The 20,435-nt window shown below is 47.8% G+C and overlaps 1 protein-coding gene across 1 annotated transcript in view; it reads right to left on the bottom strand.

Moving 5' to 3' along the window:
- Positions 1-20,435, bottom strand: part of LOC138473339 (disintegrin and metalloproteinase domain-containing protein 9-like) — a 526,235-nt gene that overhangs the window by 24,542 nt on the left and 481,258 nt on the right. The window contains exons 20-21 of the mRNA XM_069612014.1: positions 13,454-13,523; positions 4,026-4,087 (exon numbers count right to left, since the gene is read on the bottom strand). Of these exons, the coding sequence (XP_069468115.1) occupies positions 4,026-4,087; positions 13,454-13,523 (132 nt within the window). The remainder of the gene's footprint in view (positions 1-4,025; positions 4,088-13,453; positions 13,524-20,435) is intronic.

Below are 20,435 nucleotides of genomic sequence, written 5' to 3'. Positions count from 1 at the left end.
CAACCTTAGATCAGACCAACTTTTCCCCCACTTTAGAACGAACCTCATCAAACACCTCATTGACAACAACATGTAAGGTTTGAAAGACTTTATTTGTGTTATGTTACTCATCTGAATGTATATATGTACCTTCAAAGATTCATCACTATTGTAAATTTTAATTATGTAACATTGTAATTTGCTGTAACATTGTAATTTCTATGCAACTTTGTAAGCTTCGTATATTCTGCTCACTGCGCCCGGTTACCCTTGGGTCTGGCGCGCAATACAAATAAACAAACAAACAAACAGTTCCACACCTTTGTAAATGTCGGGATACCCTTCCCCAAGTTCAATACAGTTTCTTGGCAGCAAGTCTCATGGTTTCCTTCCCCAGGTTTAATGTCAGAAGATGTCACATAAGGAAGTATCTTGAGGCTCCGTCTTTAAGATCAGTAACTACAATTCTTCACAGCTCAGGGTTCCCTTCTGCAAGCCTTATATGCATCCATAGCAGTCTTCCTCTTGACACAATAGCAGCTTTCCTGGTTAGCATACAGGGGTTCTCTGGTCTTGGCGCAGTTGTTGGACCACACGATCCACCCATTACAGATCACGCAACCAGGAGCCTTGAGTTCCCTCTGAGCAGTTCAAACATTCAATAAACAAGTGGTTTTTCAAAGGCAGCTTCAAAGCCAGTTTCTCAGACTTGATTTCAACTCTGCAGTTAGAGTTCTTTATTCACTTTTAGCTTCCCATTTCCTTTTAGTACAAGATTAAACATCAGCTAAATATTAGCAGTTTTGCAGTTTTCATTCCTTTCGGTATTCAATATTATCAGTTTATGCTTTTTCACGCCAGTTGCCTTTCATTCCTTCATTTAACTTTACGTTGTACTTGTAATGCAAGTATGTATTCCCGCAGCGCTGTTTGCAACCCATGTAGCACCCGGAGCGGCCCGATCTCTGGGTAGCTTCCCCAGTACTCACTGGTTGTAAGCGTCTTCCTCCGGTGGTCCACTCTGGCACCCTGCTTCAGCTTCTGCGAGCCCCGCTCGCATAGGGACAGGAGTTCGCTCAGCGTCGGCAAGCTCAGTGACTTTATGAGGCTGGGTGCCGCGTTCTTGGCATCTGTGCCTCGCCGCAGCTCCTTTTGCTCCCACTTCATAAGGGAGGCTTCCCTTGGTTTGGGGATGTCGGTCAGCATCTCATCCCGGGTCCCACCATGGCTGCCTCTGGATTCGCTGGGTTTCACAACAATCTCCATCCAAGTTCTCCAGGTCTCCCTCTTACTCCTGCATGTCTTGGCCTTTTATATACCTGTGGTCCTTCAATGGGGTGCAGGTGTATTCCATCAGTCACTTTTGTCTTACTCCAATTAAGGGGCCATTCCTGACCTTCATACCTTTCATGTATCTTCTTCGTCCCAGTATCTAAGTGGTGAAAGTGAACAGTGTCATTACTCTTAGTTGCTTCTTCCTCGTCTCAGTACCGGAATTGGGAAAGTGTATCCCAAGAGAGAAAAGAAGGGGAGTTGACAACAATAACCGAAAAAGGTCAGGGGAGGGCTAGACTAGTTGACATTAGGATAAGGGGGATACCATTCCACTCTAAATCAATGCCCAAGAACCCTCAACCCAGGTGATCCTCCCTCGCTTGCCCACCCCCAGAGTCAGGATCCAAAATCGATGGCCTTTCCCTGTCCACCTGCGTGGAGGATCCTAGGTGAGTAGGAGTGAGAATACCCTCAGGTTTCTCACACAGCACCCCATCACTCCCGGAGAGACTATCTGCAATCCCTCTAATCTGCCCCTGTACACAAAATATACCCTCAGTGTGATGGCGACATTCGGCAGGACACCTACACTGAGGATGTAAGTCTCCAGACACCAAGCCAGCTCTCGCCTCAGAGGTGGCCTCTGTCACTGCTGCTCACATCTACTTTTAACAATTAAAAAAAACACAGAACCTCCCTCCTTCAAGTTATCTGTTCTTTCTGGGTGTGGAGGAAGAGGAGGGGAGAGAGAAAGAGAGGGGAAAAGAGGGAGAGAGAGGGGGAGGGAAGAAAGATTCTCAAAAAATATATTTTCTAATGTTTCCCCCGGCCGTTCCCTCAGTCTTATATCGTGACCCTAGAGTTATAAAAATGGTCATCCACTCAAAAAGACATCCTTTTGTTCTGTATTTGGTCTCTTTAGGGGTAGGAGGTCTCTGCATAACACAACTCCTCCTTCACGCAGGCTTGTAGATGTAATGCTAAGCCTCTCTTCACAGGAACTACGATTTAAACTATACACCAATTTGGTCGCCCCTAGTTTTGACCATCGCTAATCTTTCTTCATCCTTCTAGATAAGGACAGTGCAAAGCATGGCATGCCTATGAGGTCTCACTAGTAAAGAGTGCAGTGGTGCCGGCAGATCATTCTAGATAAGCAGAGTCCAGAGCGTGGCGTGCAGATGAGGTCTCACTAGTAAAGAGTGCAGTGCTGCCGGCAGATCATTCTAGATAAGCAGAGTCCAGAGCGTGGCGTGCAGATGAGGTCTCACTAGTAAAGAGTGCAGTGGTGCCAGCAGATCATTCTAGATAAGCAGAGTCCAGAGCGTGGCGTGCAGATGAGGTCTCACTAGTAAAGAGTGCAGTGGTGCCGGCAGATCATTCTAGATAAGCTGAGTCCAGAGCGTGGCGTGCACATGAGGTCTCACTAGTAAAGAGTGCAGTGGTGCTGGCACAACCTTGTATTTTTGCTGGCTACACTTTACTCTGCTTGCTCATTCTGTAATCTCATTATTAATACTCATGCCATGGCATGCAGTGTCTACAATCGATATAGATGATGTCTCTAACAAGACCATTGTCTGACTAATGCAGAAACTGCCTCTTTCAGGAAGGTTTATCCGTCTCACAATGCTCTTCTCTTTGCAAGACCCAACATGCACACATTGTTTCTGCTGGACATGATTTCCAAGTCCTTCATTTTCCTGGCTTGCCTTGTGAGGTTCCTTTATGCGGCGTAAACCACACCATGGACGAAAGATTCCTCTTTTGATGCCATTTGTTCCACCTCTCAGTTTATCTGTATTTTGCAGGTGTGGTACTGAGATGTGTGCACAAGAGCACCAATCTTTCCCCCGTCTCTTCCTTTCTTCCAATGTTGAACCACGTTCCATTTGGAATGCTTTGTCGGTAAATTTGCAACTGTGCTGCTAGATAGTAATTCAGAATAAATCACCAACTGCACAGAAGAGTTGATTGAGGCAATACGCCCAGAAGTGGTGTGCCGTTACCCACAAGGGCCACGAGGGCCAAATATCAATTAGCCCCCCTGGAGATCCTTACAGGGGTGCCAATGTTTTAAAAAAAATAAAAGATCAAAATATGACCTTTATCCCACAATCCACTGCCACACAGGGCGGTCAGCCAGGAAGTCTGTTTACAATGGTGATGACATCATCAACATTGAAGAAGGACTGCCTAGCTGACAGCACTGTGCAAGGGGTTAAAAGGTATATTTTTTTTCGTTCCGAAAAAAAAAAAGCGAAAACTCCATTAGCCCCCGTGCAGAGAGCTACACGGTTGCTAAGATGAAGAGGGAGCGGGGAAGGAAGGGAAGTGCTGGACACCAATGAAACTGCTTGGAACGCAGGCTTTCCTTAGTGAATACAGGCTGCGTTCCGAGCATTCTCATTGGTTGACAGTGCCTCCCAGGGTGCTAATGACCTAGAAGCTTCAAATGGAAAGGAAAGATGACCTAAACCAACCAAGCAAGCAATCTTCTGGCCTAGCACAGAGCTCCACTCTGTTTTAAGAAGGCCAAGTCACAATTACCTGAAGAAGTGGGGTGTGATGGCCTTGTCTGGGTGCAACATTTGGTATCCCACGGGCAGTACATCCCATTCCATGGAGCTGGTAGCATTAGATCGGAGAAACAAATCAAACGAATGTTGCCAAGTTCCTTGCACAGTGACTGCATGTGCTAATTGCTAAAATGCTTCTCCTGTAATTCTTGAAAAACACTGTTCTTTCCCAAAAGGGGGACAACTACTAACCTCTGTGATCGGAATCTTGATATTGTGAAGACGTCCGTAACCTGGATATTTGAACTTTCAGTCTAGAAGATACAAAAGGAAAAAGCTATGAGCGTCAAACACCAGTGCCGTAGAGAACTCATCACCCAATGGTTAGTAGAGACAACTGTTGCTTAAATAGGGTAATGATTATTCGACTGTTAATTACCTTACAAATGATTAAGATGGGCCCCGACCATCAAAGACACAAGTACATCTTTTCAACAAGCACAGTCTGTGCCGGTCGATTATCTTGCCCGGAGAGACTGTTGCCACACAAATGTCACCTTTATCTTTACAGTGGAAACATGCTCCCGCTAAAGGATCACCAGGGTGTATCACAAAGTTTCCATTTAAAGTCACTAATAATTATACTAACAGTAGAAGACTCTATATGTTGGGCTGCTAGCTACTCCTCGCAACGATGACAGTAGCACGTTGCATCACCTACGAGGAAGGCATGGTATCATAGGGGCCATACCTGATGGACGTCTCAGCCTAGCAGACCAAGGAACTTTGCGTGGTCATGAACTCCTAGGTCTAGTCTTCTGTGTCTACTCTCTTCATGGCTCCACAGACATCCGTTCTGCCCCCTCGTCTGATAAGTGCCTGATAGTGTTATCTTGAATTTCTCAGACCTATTATTTCCTGGTGCCTGTCTCTGGGAGGTTTAAACTCAACACCGACAAACCAGAATGTAATATCAAAGGATTGTGGAGTAGCACGAGGCGGGTACCCAAGTGCTCAAGTCGCTATTTATTAAATTGAGTGTCTGCTCTCCAGAGCCCACGCAATTCAGTGTTCCTATTTTATTTTTACAGCCTTTAAAAAAATGCTTTGCAGACACAATTAAGCACTTTAAGGGTTAATTGACAGGGATTTCATTTGGATGGAAATGTTGCATAAGCCCCTATGGAAAAGCACCACCAGGTGTGTGATCTGCATGCTGTGCAAGAAGACATCACAGGAAGCCACAGTCTTGGATCCAGAGGCAGGGTGCACCACAAGGTGGACACCAGGGCATGGAGCATTCAGCCTGCAGTTTTTTTATATTGTTCATACAGGTGATCAAGAATTTGAGGGAGATCTTGCAAAGACAGGTGTCATGACCAGGTGATCAACAGATGACTCAAAGGCAAGATATCTGAATTAGGTTTCTTTTATTTAGAAGAAAATACAGTTTCAAAAAGCATAAATAAGGGAGACCTCCCTGTAGGTCCACAGCCCTTCCCCCTCTACTTTAAACCTACTAATCTGCTGGGCAAAAATGTCAGGCGCAGTCTTGGGGATTTAAGTTAACTTGTGAATCTTTTTGGAGCTGTTGCGATGGCTTGATGCCTTAAATAGACTGTCAGTATGTCACACTCCTCCCAGACTGCTCTAGAATAACCTGGCACAACCATACCGAGTAACCTGGGTCCCCCGAACATAGGCCACTCATCAGGCCCTTCAGGGTCTTTCCAATGAACACATTGTACCCTGGGGCTCTCAGATTTAACCTCCAGCCACCCAGGTGCCTCTCCGGGAGCTGAGGTGTGGGCTGGTTCCTTCTCATGTTGCCCCTTCAGCTGGGCATCCCCTCCTTCCCACCCAGTTTTCCTCCCACTCTGACCTTAAAGATCTGCCACTCTGCAACTGGTTTCTCCTTTCCTCCTCCTTCCTCTTAAGGTTTATCACCTTCAGCCTGAACTTGATCTCCTCATCCTCCCTAAAGTGTCGTTCCTCCTCAACGCACCTCATCACCGCCTCTCGCAGTAGTCTTCTCCCCTCTCCTTCCTCAGTGCTCCTTCCCACTCCTCTCTCTCTGGTCTACTCCCCTCCTACTCCATACTAAGTTCCAACTATTTGCTTCGATCTTCTCCAATCTTGCTACTCAATACTCCTCTCCACCCGTTGCTCTTTGATCTCCTCCCCTCTTGCTACTCAATAGTCTTCTCCACCCGTCTCTCTTTGTTCTTCTCCTTTTATACTCCTTAATACTTATCAGCACCCCCTCTCCCTTTGATCTTCTTACATCCTTCTCCTCCACAATGCTCCTTTTCTCCTCCGATCCACTCCCTGCACTTGTCCTCCTTGCCACTCCACCGCTCACCATCCTTCACCTTATGCCTCGAACGCCTGATTAACACATCTCTACGTCACTCATCCTTTTATACTGTTGTAGCATTATCTGAGGGTATCCTGACTGCTGTAACGACCATACCTTTGTGGATGCAGTGTTTCAGCTCTGGGATATGAGGGCTCACCACGGAACTACACCATTCCCAGCTGTTAATTAACGGGCCCTTTGCGGCTCCACTGCCTCAGATCATTTCCATGAAGTCCGCCATCTTAGTTTAGCATTGTTCGTAGTAGCACCCGCGTCCACGCTGAAAGGTCCAGATTGTCTCCTTGGTTGCAATAAGTAAAGGGTCCCCTGCCTCGCGCCGGCTTCCATGCATTCCCTCAGACCATGCTTTTTGGCAAACTCTCAGTTCACAGCAGCAATGGAAGTAGGTTTCATGCAGCCTGCCACGGCAGGGGCAGCAACTGCTGGATTAAAGGCATAAGCGTCTCCGTTATGAAACCTTGATCAAGAATGTTGCAGGTCAAACTTGACAACAGGCTTAATTGGAACCAACACTCACAGGGTGTCCATGACCTTGGAAATAGTCTGCTAGGGAGATGCATGAGGTTTGCCATAGACAGAGGCTTTCATGAACTCAAGCCCTGGGGATATGTCCAGACCATTGGTGCCCCAAAGATCAGAAGCCTGTTCAGGTAGGACTTTGTGTTACTCTCACCTGATATCCACGGGTATGCCTGTATGCCCTGGTTGCCGGATTTCCCCCAGATGTACTAAATTCGGGATGATGTCTTCTATGACAGGTGGGCCTGAAAATACAGGAGGACTGGGCTTAGATTCAGATTTTCGTTTCCTCCCAACATCCCTTTGGACTCGACCTGAAGGCCCCCCTCCTCACCTTGTTATGATGTCTGGCGTGCTCTCCGTCCTGCTTTCTGCGCAGGGGTGCGTAGTTTCTGCAGGTTGAAGCGACCGAGTTAACTTTACTGATGCCAAGAGGTAAGTTTGATTATAGTAGTCTTTCAGGGCCTTTGCTTTCTTTCGGGCTATTAATGTCTTTCCCTGATTGTTTCCCCCTTAGGTATGCAGAGGTTCGCTGGGTGCGCTGCTTGGGTTCGGCTCCTGCCGTGATTTATGGACGCGGAGCGTGTGAAGAAAGGTAGGTTCAGCGCGAAGTGCGGCACGCTAATGTCTTTTTGGGCTAACCTGTATTCTTTATTCCTTTTCAGGTTACAATGGTCTTTCTGGGCGTGCAGTGATTTCCGGAGTGGAACCGCCCAAGATATGCCCAGCCAGGTGAGGAGATTTTGGTTGCTGCTGAGATTGCCGTGAGTAACCTGTTTAACATTGTCCCTTTTTCTCTCCTCCCCAGGTGCTTCGTTCTGGTGCGAGCGCGATGTCCTGAAGATGCTGCCAACGGGATGGAAGACCGCGAGCAGCTGGGATCGAAGGATGGAAGACTGCAGGTAAGCTGGAACTGCTAATGATGTTCTTTTGTCTCCTCTGCAGGTCTGTGATTCCAGGAACGCCGGGGGCTGGTCTCTGAACACGGTGAGCGTTACGCTGCTGGCTGCAGAATAACGCAAAGCACCTTCTTTAACTTGGCTTTGGTTTATATAGCCTACCCTGTAATGTAGTCCAGGTAAAGTAGTCCAGGCTACCATGCCCTAAAACACTGCACTGCACAGTCTGGTTCTTAGGGACTAGACTGTGTGGGTGCCTCCATGTTGGCTGCAGGCCTCCACATAAAAAGTAGTCCCTTCAAGTCCCATTCCAAAGGCGCCAGGACCGACTCCAGGAGAGTCCCCAGTGAAAATGCAAGGCCCTTGGGGCCCTAAATGAACCCCAAGTCCTAACCCTACCTGGCATGTGACCATGCCAGTGGGGTTCTGGGTCACGGGTCGTGACACTTTGGGAATCTGAGGCTTCCAGCTCATTAGGGACAGGATCACACTTCATCAAAGATCAGGCCAGTTTTGGAAAAATAATGGGATTGAGCGAAGTCCAGCCTGGCGCCGGGCTGTGGGAGTCGGCACTGGAGTGCCGGTGCTGGAAGGCAGAGCCATGTGGCCCTGAAGGGAAGACGACGCCATAACAGGAGCCAGAAGCAAGCTAGCAGGGGAGGGGTTCCAATCCAAAGACGTGCCTCTGCCAGCCTGTCCAAGCGTAGTGTGACCTTGGCGCTGGGTCCTTGGGTAAGATGCCCCTCATCTGCTGAGTTGGTCAGCAACAGTACTTTTGGTAATGCACTTCCCTTGTTTTTGGTCCATCACTTTAGGAATAGACTCAGAGACCGCGTGTCCTATTGTTTTCACTTGTTTTGTCTCTCTGTGTTTTTGTGTTGTGTGTGTATTTTCCAGACAACATGCAAAGTCCCGATGAAATGACTACAGGACATGAAACATGTTGCAACTCTTTCCCGATTACATTGACATTTCTGTATAGTGGAATCGATATTACTAGAAATTGACCTGTGAACTCTTCAAGAAATGCTCAGAATGTCCTTGGGTCTTACTTCCTGATCACACGTTGTATGTGAGCTGAGCAGATTTGCCCATAGGCGCTCCGCTGCAAGACATAGCGAATAGTGAACAATTGGAAAAGCCATAGGTGGTGGTGGCGAGTCCCCAGAGGCGCCCTCAGCATCCTGCAGAGGGCTTGATGGCACCTCCCTTTTGAGGCAGAGGAAGAAGTGTGCTCCTGCAAAGTGTCGCAAGGTGAGTGGGGCCTGTGCGGTCCCTTTTCTCTTTGTGGTCATCATGAGAGTAGTGGGAGGCCCTATCATTTCTAGTGACCTGGGCTTCTTGGAGGACAATTCCATAACCGGAGACTTTGAAGGAGTACCCTTTCCCCCCCTTTATGGAGAAAGGTGTAGAGGGCCTTAGTGTGCATGGACTTGCCCGATCCACAGTCACGCCTGCTCAGGTCAGCCCTGGGATCTGGACAGGACCTCTGCTGTGCACATGTCTGCGGGGCACGCAGCCCACCTTCGGGGTATTAGGAATGATGCTATTGGTATTCTTGAGTAACATACTGAGTGGGTGGAAAAAAGGAACGTGGGTCACCAGGCACTTCTGGTCTGTATATGCTGCCCCTGACGCCTGGCATCATGGGCATTTAATGTTGATGAGCAAGTGTGGAGCCGCACTAAGATCCTTAGTCAGAACGACAGCTGGCACTGGAGAAGATACGCCCAAGAAGAGGAATCTGTGTGGAAAAGGAATCCATTGGGAGGTTTTCGAAGAGCCACAAGGTTGTGCTTTTTGGCTCAAAGGGCAGCATTAACAGGTGCTGGAAGCGACTTCAAACATACATATTTAAACCTGGAGCCTGGGACATCCTCTTTCTCAGGCAGCGGCAAGGAACGGCAGAAATGTCACATGTGAAAACATGTTATGAACTTTACCAAAACTCCAATTGCAGAATATTCGAGTTCCAAATTTAGCCGGGACAGCATAAGGGCAAGAAAGAATCTGTGGGAGGAGATAAAGTATCCACCAGAAAGACCATTACTGAAGGAAAGGAATGCATACATTCCTCCCACTGATTCCTCATCTTCTAAAGGACAAAGCCATGCAATGAGATACAACTGGGCGGGGCGACGGATGAGAAGGTGCTATCAGGAGAAGGGCATTTGGCAGGACCACCCTCCCCAGCAAGGGAATCGAGGCGATAGTGTTTGGTGAATGGGAAAGGAAAGCCCACGTGTCGCCACTGAAAGACAGGCGTCGATGCCGACCACTCAGGGAGTGAGCTTGCAGTGCGGCAGAAACCACTCATGGAGTGAGCTTGCAGTACGGCAGAGACCACTCATGGAGTGAGCTTGCAGTGCGGCAGAAACCACTCATGGAGTGAGCTTGCAGTACGGCAGAGACCACTCATGGAGTGAGCTTGCAGTGCGGCAGAAACCACTCATGGAGTGAGCTTGAGTACGGCAGAGACCACTCATGGAGTGAGCTTGCAGTGCGGCAGAGACCACTCTGTGGGCCATTTCACGTTGTTGTTATGTGAAAGGTTCTTAGACCATAGGAGGTTTTAATGCAATCCACCTGGAGATTGTTTGCTTCAAAATGGCCTTCCCTGTCATTGGTCCTGCAAAACGTATGGGAAGCCGGTCCTTTAGGTGGCACTAGTTTGTGCCCTAGAACTGACATTTTACTTTTCTCCTTGCGTCAAATCTATGGAACCTCTACCTTGAGAGGACGAAGAGGACGAAGAGGTAGGGACAACACTGGGAGAGAAATTCTGTTGCAGATGAATTCCGGAGACCACCGTAAGTAGAAATAAGGGCCAAACCTACAGTGTGAGATTCTCTTTTCTAAATTTCCTAAACAGAGGCGAGACAGAGCCTGCAATTCTGGCTCTTCGATGGTTCTTTGTCCTCTGTTTGAGAAATTCAATTTACATCCCGGTTTGATCTTTCCAGCCCTCTAAGTATAGCTGGGTAGCTGGTGCACCTTGCTATTGGGTTCCCCCTACTATTCTTTTCTTTAAGGGTTTATTGATAATACTCATTTTTGGAAACCAACCAATTTGGTCCTGCCCTGATCAAACTCAATTTAGCCCGCTAAATTCAACTTTCCGGGCATTCAGAGTATAGCAGGGTTAATAACCAGCCTTTTGCTAAAACTTGGGGACCAAACAAGTGGTTATTACATTTTTCTTTTTCTACCTATGCTGGACAAATGTTGAACAGTTCCCTGGTATAGATGTAAATATTTTCCACTGTTTCCATACATGCTGTACAATGTTTCTTGTACATCATAATGATACTAACTCACTAATTATGTGATCATTGAACAATACAAGTATTTATTTTTCTTGTTAGACTGTTTTGATGTCTGATTTTCCTTTTTCTTTATTCATAAAATCAAGTCAGTTATTTATGATGTTTGGTCAAAAGAGATTAATATGAACAATGAATAAATTGAACAAAATAATTATTAATACAAGAATGAGGGATTTGTGCCTTATTTTGTCACATGTGGTGACCTGATTGTGTATTGATAAAGATATTTGGCTTACTATTTGAAGCACAATTTCCTAACAATTTGAACAGAAATAATTTAGACACCCCAACATAAGGGCAGTGCTATGAATTACATCTGTGGTTGGAAACCTTTTTGTTTTCTATTGTACATTAGCCCTCTCATCCTCCCACAGTAGGGGCTATCCCTTCCGTTAAAAAGAGCCTGCAATTCTGTCACTCTTCATTCTGAAGCAAGAGCCACCAAGAAGGGAACCTTGATGGATAAACCATCAACCTGAGCCACCGTCAGAAAAGAAACAAGGGACTTGCGAAGGCTTAGATGGATAGACCTTTGTGAGGCCTTTAACGAACTGCAAAACCCTAGGTGCTGCACAGTAAAACCATTGTTCAGGAGTCCTCTTGAAAAGAGAGCTACCAGGTGTCCTACTGCTCTGCCAATATTCAAATCCAATTCGGCCTAAGACAAGAAAAACTTGAGGATCGTGCCGGTGGAGCACAGCAATGGGCCAAGCTTTTCATTGGAGCACCAACTTGTAAATGTCTGCCAGTGAAAAGCATAGATGGACTTGATAGATGGACGCCTTGCAGAGAGCATTGCACCAATAACCTCATACAACCCCCAGTCATGGTACCTCCATCTCTCAATAGCCGTAGTGTTAACAGCATCCTAGCTTTGGATGAAGCGCACAGCTGCAAGTCTGCATCCGAAGACCTTCCATCCTCCAAGGAGGGCAAAGAAGCCTATCCAGCAGGACTGAGTGCCAGGTCCTCCATGATCAATCGGGAGCACTCAAGATCCGGGATATTCTGACCACCTTTAATCAACAGGAATAGAGGGAATGCAGACACCCGCGGGAACACCCTGGGAATCATCACTGCAACGGCCAAGGATCCTCCTACTGGATGCCTCGCACTTCTTGTTAGAGCTGTAAGTGAACAGTTCTATCAAGGGAAGGCCCCATATGGCAAAGATCAGCTGCCCAATCTGCCCAGGAGGCTTGTGGGTGCTGCCTGAGAGCTGACTCAGCACACCCACAAGGTGCAGCATGGCATGGCTTCCCTGCACAGCTTGACTAGTGAACCCACACCACACATCTGCTCCTAGTGACCCTCTCCTTCCATTTCCTCCTGATGTTCGCATACCTCTCTGGGATGTTTTCCTACCTCCTCCTCAAGTTCAACCATCTACTCGTGCCCTCATTGGGCAGCTGCGTTCAGTGTCTGGCGGGCAGATGTATATTTGTATTGTCGTAATGAAGAGGAACCCGGGCCGTACTGGGTGGTAACGGCCGGGGCCCAAGTTAATAGTTTCGCTGGGGCCTTTAGCGAGGGCCCTGGGATGTTACCATGGAGCAGCCCCGATTCCTCGTCATTATGGCCATTAGCACCCGTGTACTTCCTTACACGGGTGCTAATGGTGTTCCATTCTTTTTAAAAACTTACCTTGCTATTGGGCACCATGCCATACTTTCAAAGTCAGTTTTCTATGTTGATGACCATCACGTCATCAACAGGGAAACAGAGTTGGGAGACTGTGGCAATGACCTCGAGAGAAAGTACTGAGGGAAATGATGCCGGCATGTTCGAGTATATATAGATGGGTGAGATCACTTCTGGCATGAGAGATGAGATGGAGCCAAGGCTGGCCTCAGAAGCGCATGCAGCCACCAGCATCTGTATTGTATTTCACAAATGTTGTGATCTTTGCGAGGAATGTATCCATTAGAAGCCCCTCTTAGCTCATATCCAGATTGTGGACTATTGGCCACGTTCCTTATCTCGCAGGTTCTCAGAGGGGCTGGTGGGCTGTATGACAGGGAAATATACAGCAATTATACAATTTCCAAATACGTTGGGTGGGGGCACATCGACAGGTCACCGTTTGTAAAACCAGGTTCTCGGCAGGATGGTCATTTGAGTTTTCCTGGTCACATTACACGACCTCTAAGCTAACTGTGCAACATATTCATGCAGCAATATTAAACCTGCTACACAGATGCAAGATTCCACCCAGCTAGGTTATTTCTCTCAGATATAATGCTGTACAGATACCCGGCTTCCAAGACCCGCACAGCCTGCACATTACAGGCATGCTACCTACCCTTTTGAGTCAGGACCCAAGGCTACTTTGCATCCCATACATACATACATACATATATGTATGATAGACAAATATGGAGATTGCCATATGCAGTCTGACCTCTTTCACATACAAGAGCTCCATGTAGACAAGCTAACCACATATATGATTGCAATTAATAACACGTATTTACATGTATTAAATTGAAGTTCGTCCGTGAGCATGACAGACACATACACAGCAATCAGGGTTCAGTTCCTTTTGTCCTCATTTACCTCGTGTTTTCTCTGCTGGTTCTGGTTCGGCGGACGCGCAGTCTGTCTCGCAGGCACGTTGTTATCCGCCCTGTGAAAACATGGAGACTTAGCATGAGAGACAGAAACCAAAGCCGAAACAGATCACTATATTACTGTTCAGAGTCTACTCCCCCTTTTGCCCCCCTGACTGAACTACAGAAAGCCCTCTGTTTTCAGTCAAGGCCCTTGCCATGGGCAGTGCCCCACCTGAAGCTCTGCTAATCACTACTTCGGACCTAGGTACTCAAGGTTATGCACTGGGAGATAGAGAAAGAAAAGGGGTGCAGTAACCCTTAATCCCAAGACGGGTGAAGGAAGTGGAAAGGTTGCCAGAAGCTGGAACTCACAGATTGGGAGAAAGAGGAAGTGTGCAGGGAAACGGATAGGCTGATCTAAGTTGCCCAGAGGGTCTGATACTGAGAACTAAAAAGATCCCCTCTCACCCTGAATTGAGCAACTGTTTGGGCAATGGTGAAACTCAAAATCTTAAATTGGCTATCCTTCACCTTTCCCCATTTTGTTATTTTGCCATCCCGTGCTAATTCCCTCATTAAAGCTTTAAGTTCTTTGAGATACCATCTTGGTCTGATTCCTCTCATCTTTGGCTGAACCAGTATTGGCCTCTGCCCTTCTACGTCTGCCTTCGGTGGGGCCTTGATCATTCCGTTCTGGTCCCACGAGCAGGAAAGGCTGTTCTGGGATCCACAGTTCTCTCTGCCAGTCTCTCGGTTCTTACCGCCTCTTTCACTCTTGGGGCTGCAAGTATTTTCAAAGGCAATGGGGTGTGGTCTTGAAGTTCTGTGACATCTCACATAGATTTCCCATTAGTGTTAAGTAGAGCCTCAGAGTCTGGACCAATGTAACCTTTCTCGTGACCCAAAATAATGTCTTGATTTCCAAGAGTGCAAGAATATTTACTCCCGGTGCCTCTACACGCTGGTCCTGGACCGCCTCTACTTTGCACCATGCTTTCATACCTCCTACCAGACACTATCACCCCAGCCTCTTTGGAACGGTGTATATGGCCTACTCCTTACTTTGGGCACAGCTGACTTCTTTCAGGCTTCCTATGATGGCTGTCTAGTTGCCCAGTGGGTCTTCCCCGTCATCCTCCTCGTCTTCTTCTACCACCTTCTCCTGCCTCCCGATGTTCACCAGCCCTCTCTTTTCTTCTTCAGCCATACCTTCCTGCTCTTTGACAATCTCCTCCTTTTCGTATCCACCCGCCTCTTCCTTCTCTGATACTTCTACCTTCCCTTGATTTTCATCCATCTTCTCCTTGCTTTTCTTTGAATACCTTCTCCAGTCTTGCACTCCCTCCTGTCTTACTTTTCTTTAAGACCCCTCCAGATATTCACCATTCTCCTTTGAGGTTATCTCTTCCACCGGATTCCCAACAACCTTCTCATTATTATTCTCGACTTCCACCTCCTGAGTTTTACAAGACTCCTCCTCAATTCCTCCCTCCCACCACCTTCTGATGTTAATACCTCTCCCCTTAACTCCTCCTCCTGCCTCCTTCCCCCCCTCTTGCTTCAAACCTATTTTCCCAATGTATCCTATGTCCCAACCTCCTTCTCTTAATGCTCTGCTTTCTCTGCTTGATTCCTCCAGGCTCCTCCTTCTCTTCAATCATCTACAAAGTATTTGCAAGTAGCTCCTTCTCCAAACACACACAGCCACCGACAGAGTTTGGTCTTATATATCCCTGTAGCTCATCCTCCTGGGTCAGACTCTGAGGGTCGGACACTGAGATTACAAATTGGCAAGGGACTGGTTTCATCTAAGCCAAAAGGTTTGCCTGGGTTTGTTAAAGGACTGGTGAGATGGACTGATTCTTTAATGGCTGGTCCGCCATTTTGGATTTCATGGCGTCATGGTCGTTGCCTGTAGGGAACCATGGGATCTGCGATATGCTTCCCTGCTAAGGTCGATACCGTGGGAAGGACGGAGGTACATTTTTGATGCTCTCCCTCGCTTAATTTACGATTGCTCTGTTCGTTGAGTGTGAGCTTCAGACATTGCATGAGCAGACGGCGGTCCTACGTGAACTCGCTATCTGGGCAGCACATGAGATTTTTACCAACTTCTGATGCCTATGCAAGCCTGGGAGCAAATCCGCACAAGGGTTTGCGAAGAGCTCCTGAAGTGCAAGCGAGCTCAGGCGCAGCACAGTGAGTCTCTGGGGAAAGCACTCTCTGTAACCCAGAGAGTGTCCAGAGTCCAGATTTCCTAAAGGGACACTACTGGTAGGGTGGAAAATCCTGGAGGGTTTTATCCTGGCTACTAGGTCCGCAGAGTGCTTGAAAGGTGGGTTGTGGACCCTTCTTTTGCCATTTGAGGGAGTTTAGAAGGCCACTGCAGTTACTTGCTTTGATCTGTCCCCTGCTCTATGACGGGGGCTGAATTGGGATAACCAGAAGATCCTTCCACTCTCTCCCTCAGGCCTATCATCTTGGGAGAGGTAACCGCTCCCCTTGGTTTCCCCCCACCCCCAGAAGTCACCATAATCAGACAGGGAACTTTGTCACATGAGCAATGCGAATCCTTCAAGAAGCCACTGAAATCTAAGCCTAAAATGCACCTTTGCCAATAATGGAGCCATAGGCTTGGCACTGAGCACCTTCCTGTGCCAAGGAAAATGGTAGGCGTCCCGCGTGGAAACCTACCCACAAATGTCCTTTGGCACACAAGAAGAGAGTATTGCTTGTGTGCGATCACATTCAGCCCAGATTTTTGATGTCAATGTCCCAGTAGTGTTATTCTGTGCGTACCAATACTCGGCCACCTGTGATCAATGGATGACAATCTGGAGTTCCAGAAATATTGCTTTCAGTTCCAGGATATTTATCTGTGCTTTTCAATTCTCTGGGCTCCACAGATTGTGAGATCACAATGTAATCCCCTCTGCAGAGGGAGGAATCCATGGCCATGATTGCAGAACATTCGTAAACCTGAAAATAGACTTGGATGTCTTGATTACCCTTTTTGGACCACAATGCCAGATCCTTTAATACTTCAGGAGGGACTGAGGTTCGATTGGACGACTGAGATTTTTTGTCCCAAGATGCTAAAAGGGGGAGGGCGTGTTGGATGCACCGGCAGTTTCGTTAATGGAACGACCAAGATGCACGTGAGCTGGTAACCCAGAAACATCTGGTATTGAAGAGCTGGTGTCACATTTTTCCTTGCAACTGACTTCAAGAACCAAAGTATGCTCAGGAGTGGGAACACCTTTTTCCAAGTTTTAATGCCATTCCTAACCAATCAAGCGGCCCCTTGTGTTGAGAAAAGGGTAAATTCTGTTTGACTCAAAGCCCTAGAGGAAATTTGAGGTCCGGCAACATGTAACCTTGATGGAAAGTCCTGACCTTCCAATCATCGAGGTAGGGATAGACGTGATGCAGATGAGTAGACACAGCAGACGTCACTTTCGTGACTACCCCCAGGATTGTCCTGAGCCCAAACGGGAGCACTCTGTATGGACAGCGTCCATTCCCAAAAGAAAACCACAGGAACTTGCGATGTGGTGGCAACCTTGGAACGTGATGGTATATCCCGTAGATCGACGGCAGAGGGGCAATCTCCCACCTCTACGGAAGGAAAGATCTGCGCTGGGGTCATCTCGAATGTTCTGTGTGGGAGCAAGAGGCTGAACAGAGGTAATTCCCGGACATGTAGACCTTAGTCACCTGCTTTTCTGTGGTAAGGAACATGGAGAAGATGCCCAGGTGTGTTTCCATCAAAGGAACCCGCTCTATGGTCCTCGTGCCCAGTACCTTCTGGGTTTCTTTTCTCAGATTGGAAGATAGGCAATTGGATAGGGGGGGTGGAGGTAAACCACAGCCTGCTCTGACAGTAGTGGAGTCCATGCATCGTTGCTTACGGCCTCCTCAGGCGGTAGAACTAAGGGGATCTGTCCATCTACGGGACTTTGGTGGGAGTGTATCAAAGGACAGTCGGAATGTGTGCCTGGAGCCTGTAAAGTAAGAATAGGATGGACATTTGCTGGAAGCCCTTTGCGCTCTTCTGGTTTTAATTACATGCAAACTGAAGCTCTGCTTGGCGCTCTTTGTGATCCTAAACTCTGGCTTGGATGCCATGAATCGGCTGCATGATGTGAGGACATTATTATTTCTATTGCCCTCTGGTAGAGGTTTTTGTGACAATTCAGACACAGCTGAATGAGTCTTTTCTGCAAATAAGCCTGTGGTGTAATAAACATGTCATAACTAAATGTGCCCTTAGCAACTTCATTACACGGTAGTGTGTGTGCCCTTGCATCTGTTCCTTGCACTGAAGTCCTGGTAAACCCCAGTTTTTGCAACGTCAACGGTTTTGGCTTGAGTATATCATCATACCCCCAGCTACTAGCACCATTTTCCAGCTGCTGCCATCGTCTGGTCAGGCAGTACCATTATAACAGTGCCTGGCAAATGCTGACCCCATGCCGACAGCAAAGCTAAAACTGTTGGCTTTGCCAATGCTTGTTTGGGTGATGTTACCGTTTTACCTACTACTACATACAGGAAACACAGCCTGTTCAACACTAACCGGCTACATCGCTTTTTCCCCTAAGCCTTTCACAGCACTAATGAGTACCTTTTCATCTCATGAAAGTTCAGCCTGTCTTCGACTTTTAATAGTTTGTTTTGGCCTAGGTTTGTGGCACCATACGGCTGTTAGCAATTCTATAGAGAACAGAGAGGGAAAGGTTATTTTGAAACCATGGTAACTAGCAACACATGTCAACTCACTGTTATTTCTTGCTGCTTTCTCCCATACCCACCAATCAGCACTTGTTTAACATATGTGAGCTAATTAGACATTCTGTTGCACGAGAACAAGTCTCGGGGCTTTAACATCCCAGGTAACGCATGATTATTGCTTCCTGAACAATGGGGAGCTTAATGGCCCGAGGTAACCCAATGCTAGAGGTTGAGGGCATACACTTGGCACGTGGATCAACGCATGATTACGCACGACACAGGGAGAACAGCCTGCAGGGTTGGCAAACATTGTGCCCTTAAGCATTCAGCAGCTCATCTGGGCCCACGTGCATAATGTTATGTGGCCACGTGGCGCGACGGCAACGTTCTGCCATCGCACGTTGCAAGTAATAAAGGGGGTGGTCCCGCAACACGCCAGGGCGCACCGGGAGCACGATATACGTTAGGACCTGTGTCCGTGTGTTCCTACCAGGGACGGGTGGGACAAGGCCTATATGCGGGGGTCCTGAGGCAACGCTGATTACAACATTGGCTACGAGGATGCAGCTCGGCAGGGGGAAGGTGTTCTGGTGTTGATTACATCTCCGGCAACCTAATCAGACGCCTGTTGGGTGCATCGATCATCGCGGTAAAGCAAACGCTGCCATTTTGAGGTGCTCGTGCACCGTGTGGGCAATTTTTGGAACCCACAAGGGCTATAATCTACAGGCAGGGCCACAAGGGCCATTTTTTCTCTCATTGTCTTCAATCAATGTTTTGTCAGTCACACTGAGTTGCTGTCTGGAAGGGCTGCCTCGCATCAGGTCTCCTGGGAGGAGCGGAGTGTGAACACTGCAGTGCCGGAGGTCCCAGAAAAGCGCCAGCGGGTCCAAATTGTGTTCTTTTGCAAAGGGGGTGCCTGTGCGATTTGCAACCATGAGCGACGAAGATTACCTCCAGGAAGCTGGTCAAGATGCTCCAAGGCCCACTTGGGTGATAAGGACACCACGCCAACATGGGACACTGGCCCCAATGCCAGAATTTTACACTTCAGGCAATCCCTCGAAGCTGGGACCAAAAGGGTTGGACATGTATTTTAGAGCAACCCGCAAAACGGATGAGGCCAAAATCGCAACCCTTATATACCGCTGGGTCGGAGGTTCACAACATTTTCAAGTCCCTCACTCCCATCAACAACTATCAAGCAGCAAAAGACAGCTTCAAAGAACACTTCTTGCCACTAGCTAATAGGACTATGAAAGGTTCATTATGTGTAGGGAAAAACAGAGGAGGACCAGTTCTATGGCAGGCTCTGTCACCTGGCAAGTACGTGTGCATGGGAGAAGGAGGACGGAATGGTGAGAAACCAACTAATACAAGGTTGCGCGTCAGGGAAGCTGCGCCGCCAAGTGCTGCGTGAGCCTGGTCTGTCGTTAGCCTGCATGCTGGAAACGGGCACATCATATCAGCTAGCGGAGAGCCTGCGATGACGAACCCCTGAGGATGAGTGGGGATGGGGTTACAACGGATGAAACCAACAAGAATCAGTTAAACTGCAAGGAAACAGCAGAGCCGGCTGGGGCAAAGGAAATCATGACCCGGGCAGATGGACTATATACGGAAGCAACACAATTCCAAAACAATAGACAGTCGGGAGAACCTAACATGGCAGCAAGAACACAAGGGCTTACTCTGCTATATCAATCCAGTGCCAAATAATCATAGAACTTCAGTTCCCAGAATGCCCCACGAGGTGAAACAAACAGCAGGTGGGAAAACACCAGCCCGAAATTCCAACCCTCAAAACAACCGGCTGGTACCTTATTCCAGGAAAGATCAGGCACTGGGGCTAGTGAGAGCACGGTGGGGAAACCGGGCAAAGGCACATGGGGAGGAGAGATTGTGGAAGCACACAGACCGGAGGTGGGAGGACGACCTGCAAGCAATTAAGAAACAAGCAACACCTGAATTGGGGAGGGGAAGGCAGAGAAATAAAACCCGGACTAATGAGGGACCGGGTGTGTTCTTTTCCATCTCTTCCTTGTAGAGCAGTGAATGGATCGAGGATGCTGGCGGATACGAGTGGGCCTACTAGATTGGGAAGCAGTCGACTAAGAAGGTGTCCATATTCGAAACCTGCTATTTCTCTTTCCCGGAAATCAAGAACCATGAAAGGGTCTCGCAAGACTCGATTTACTTTTTCAATTAATGCCACCGGTGGCAGGAGTCGGAAGGGCTCGGTCAAGCGGACA

This window comes from Ambystoma mexicanum, chromosome 8, assembly GCF_040938575.1.
Source record: "Ambystoma mexicanum isolate Mex_15411 chromosome 8, UKY_AmexF1_1, whole genome shotgun sequence".
Taxonomy (NCBI): Eukaryota; Metazoa; Chordata; class Amphibia; order Caudata; family Ambystomatidae; genus Ambystoma; species Ambystoma mexicanum.
This window is presented reverse-complemented; position numbering and strand designations above follow the sequence as displayed.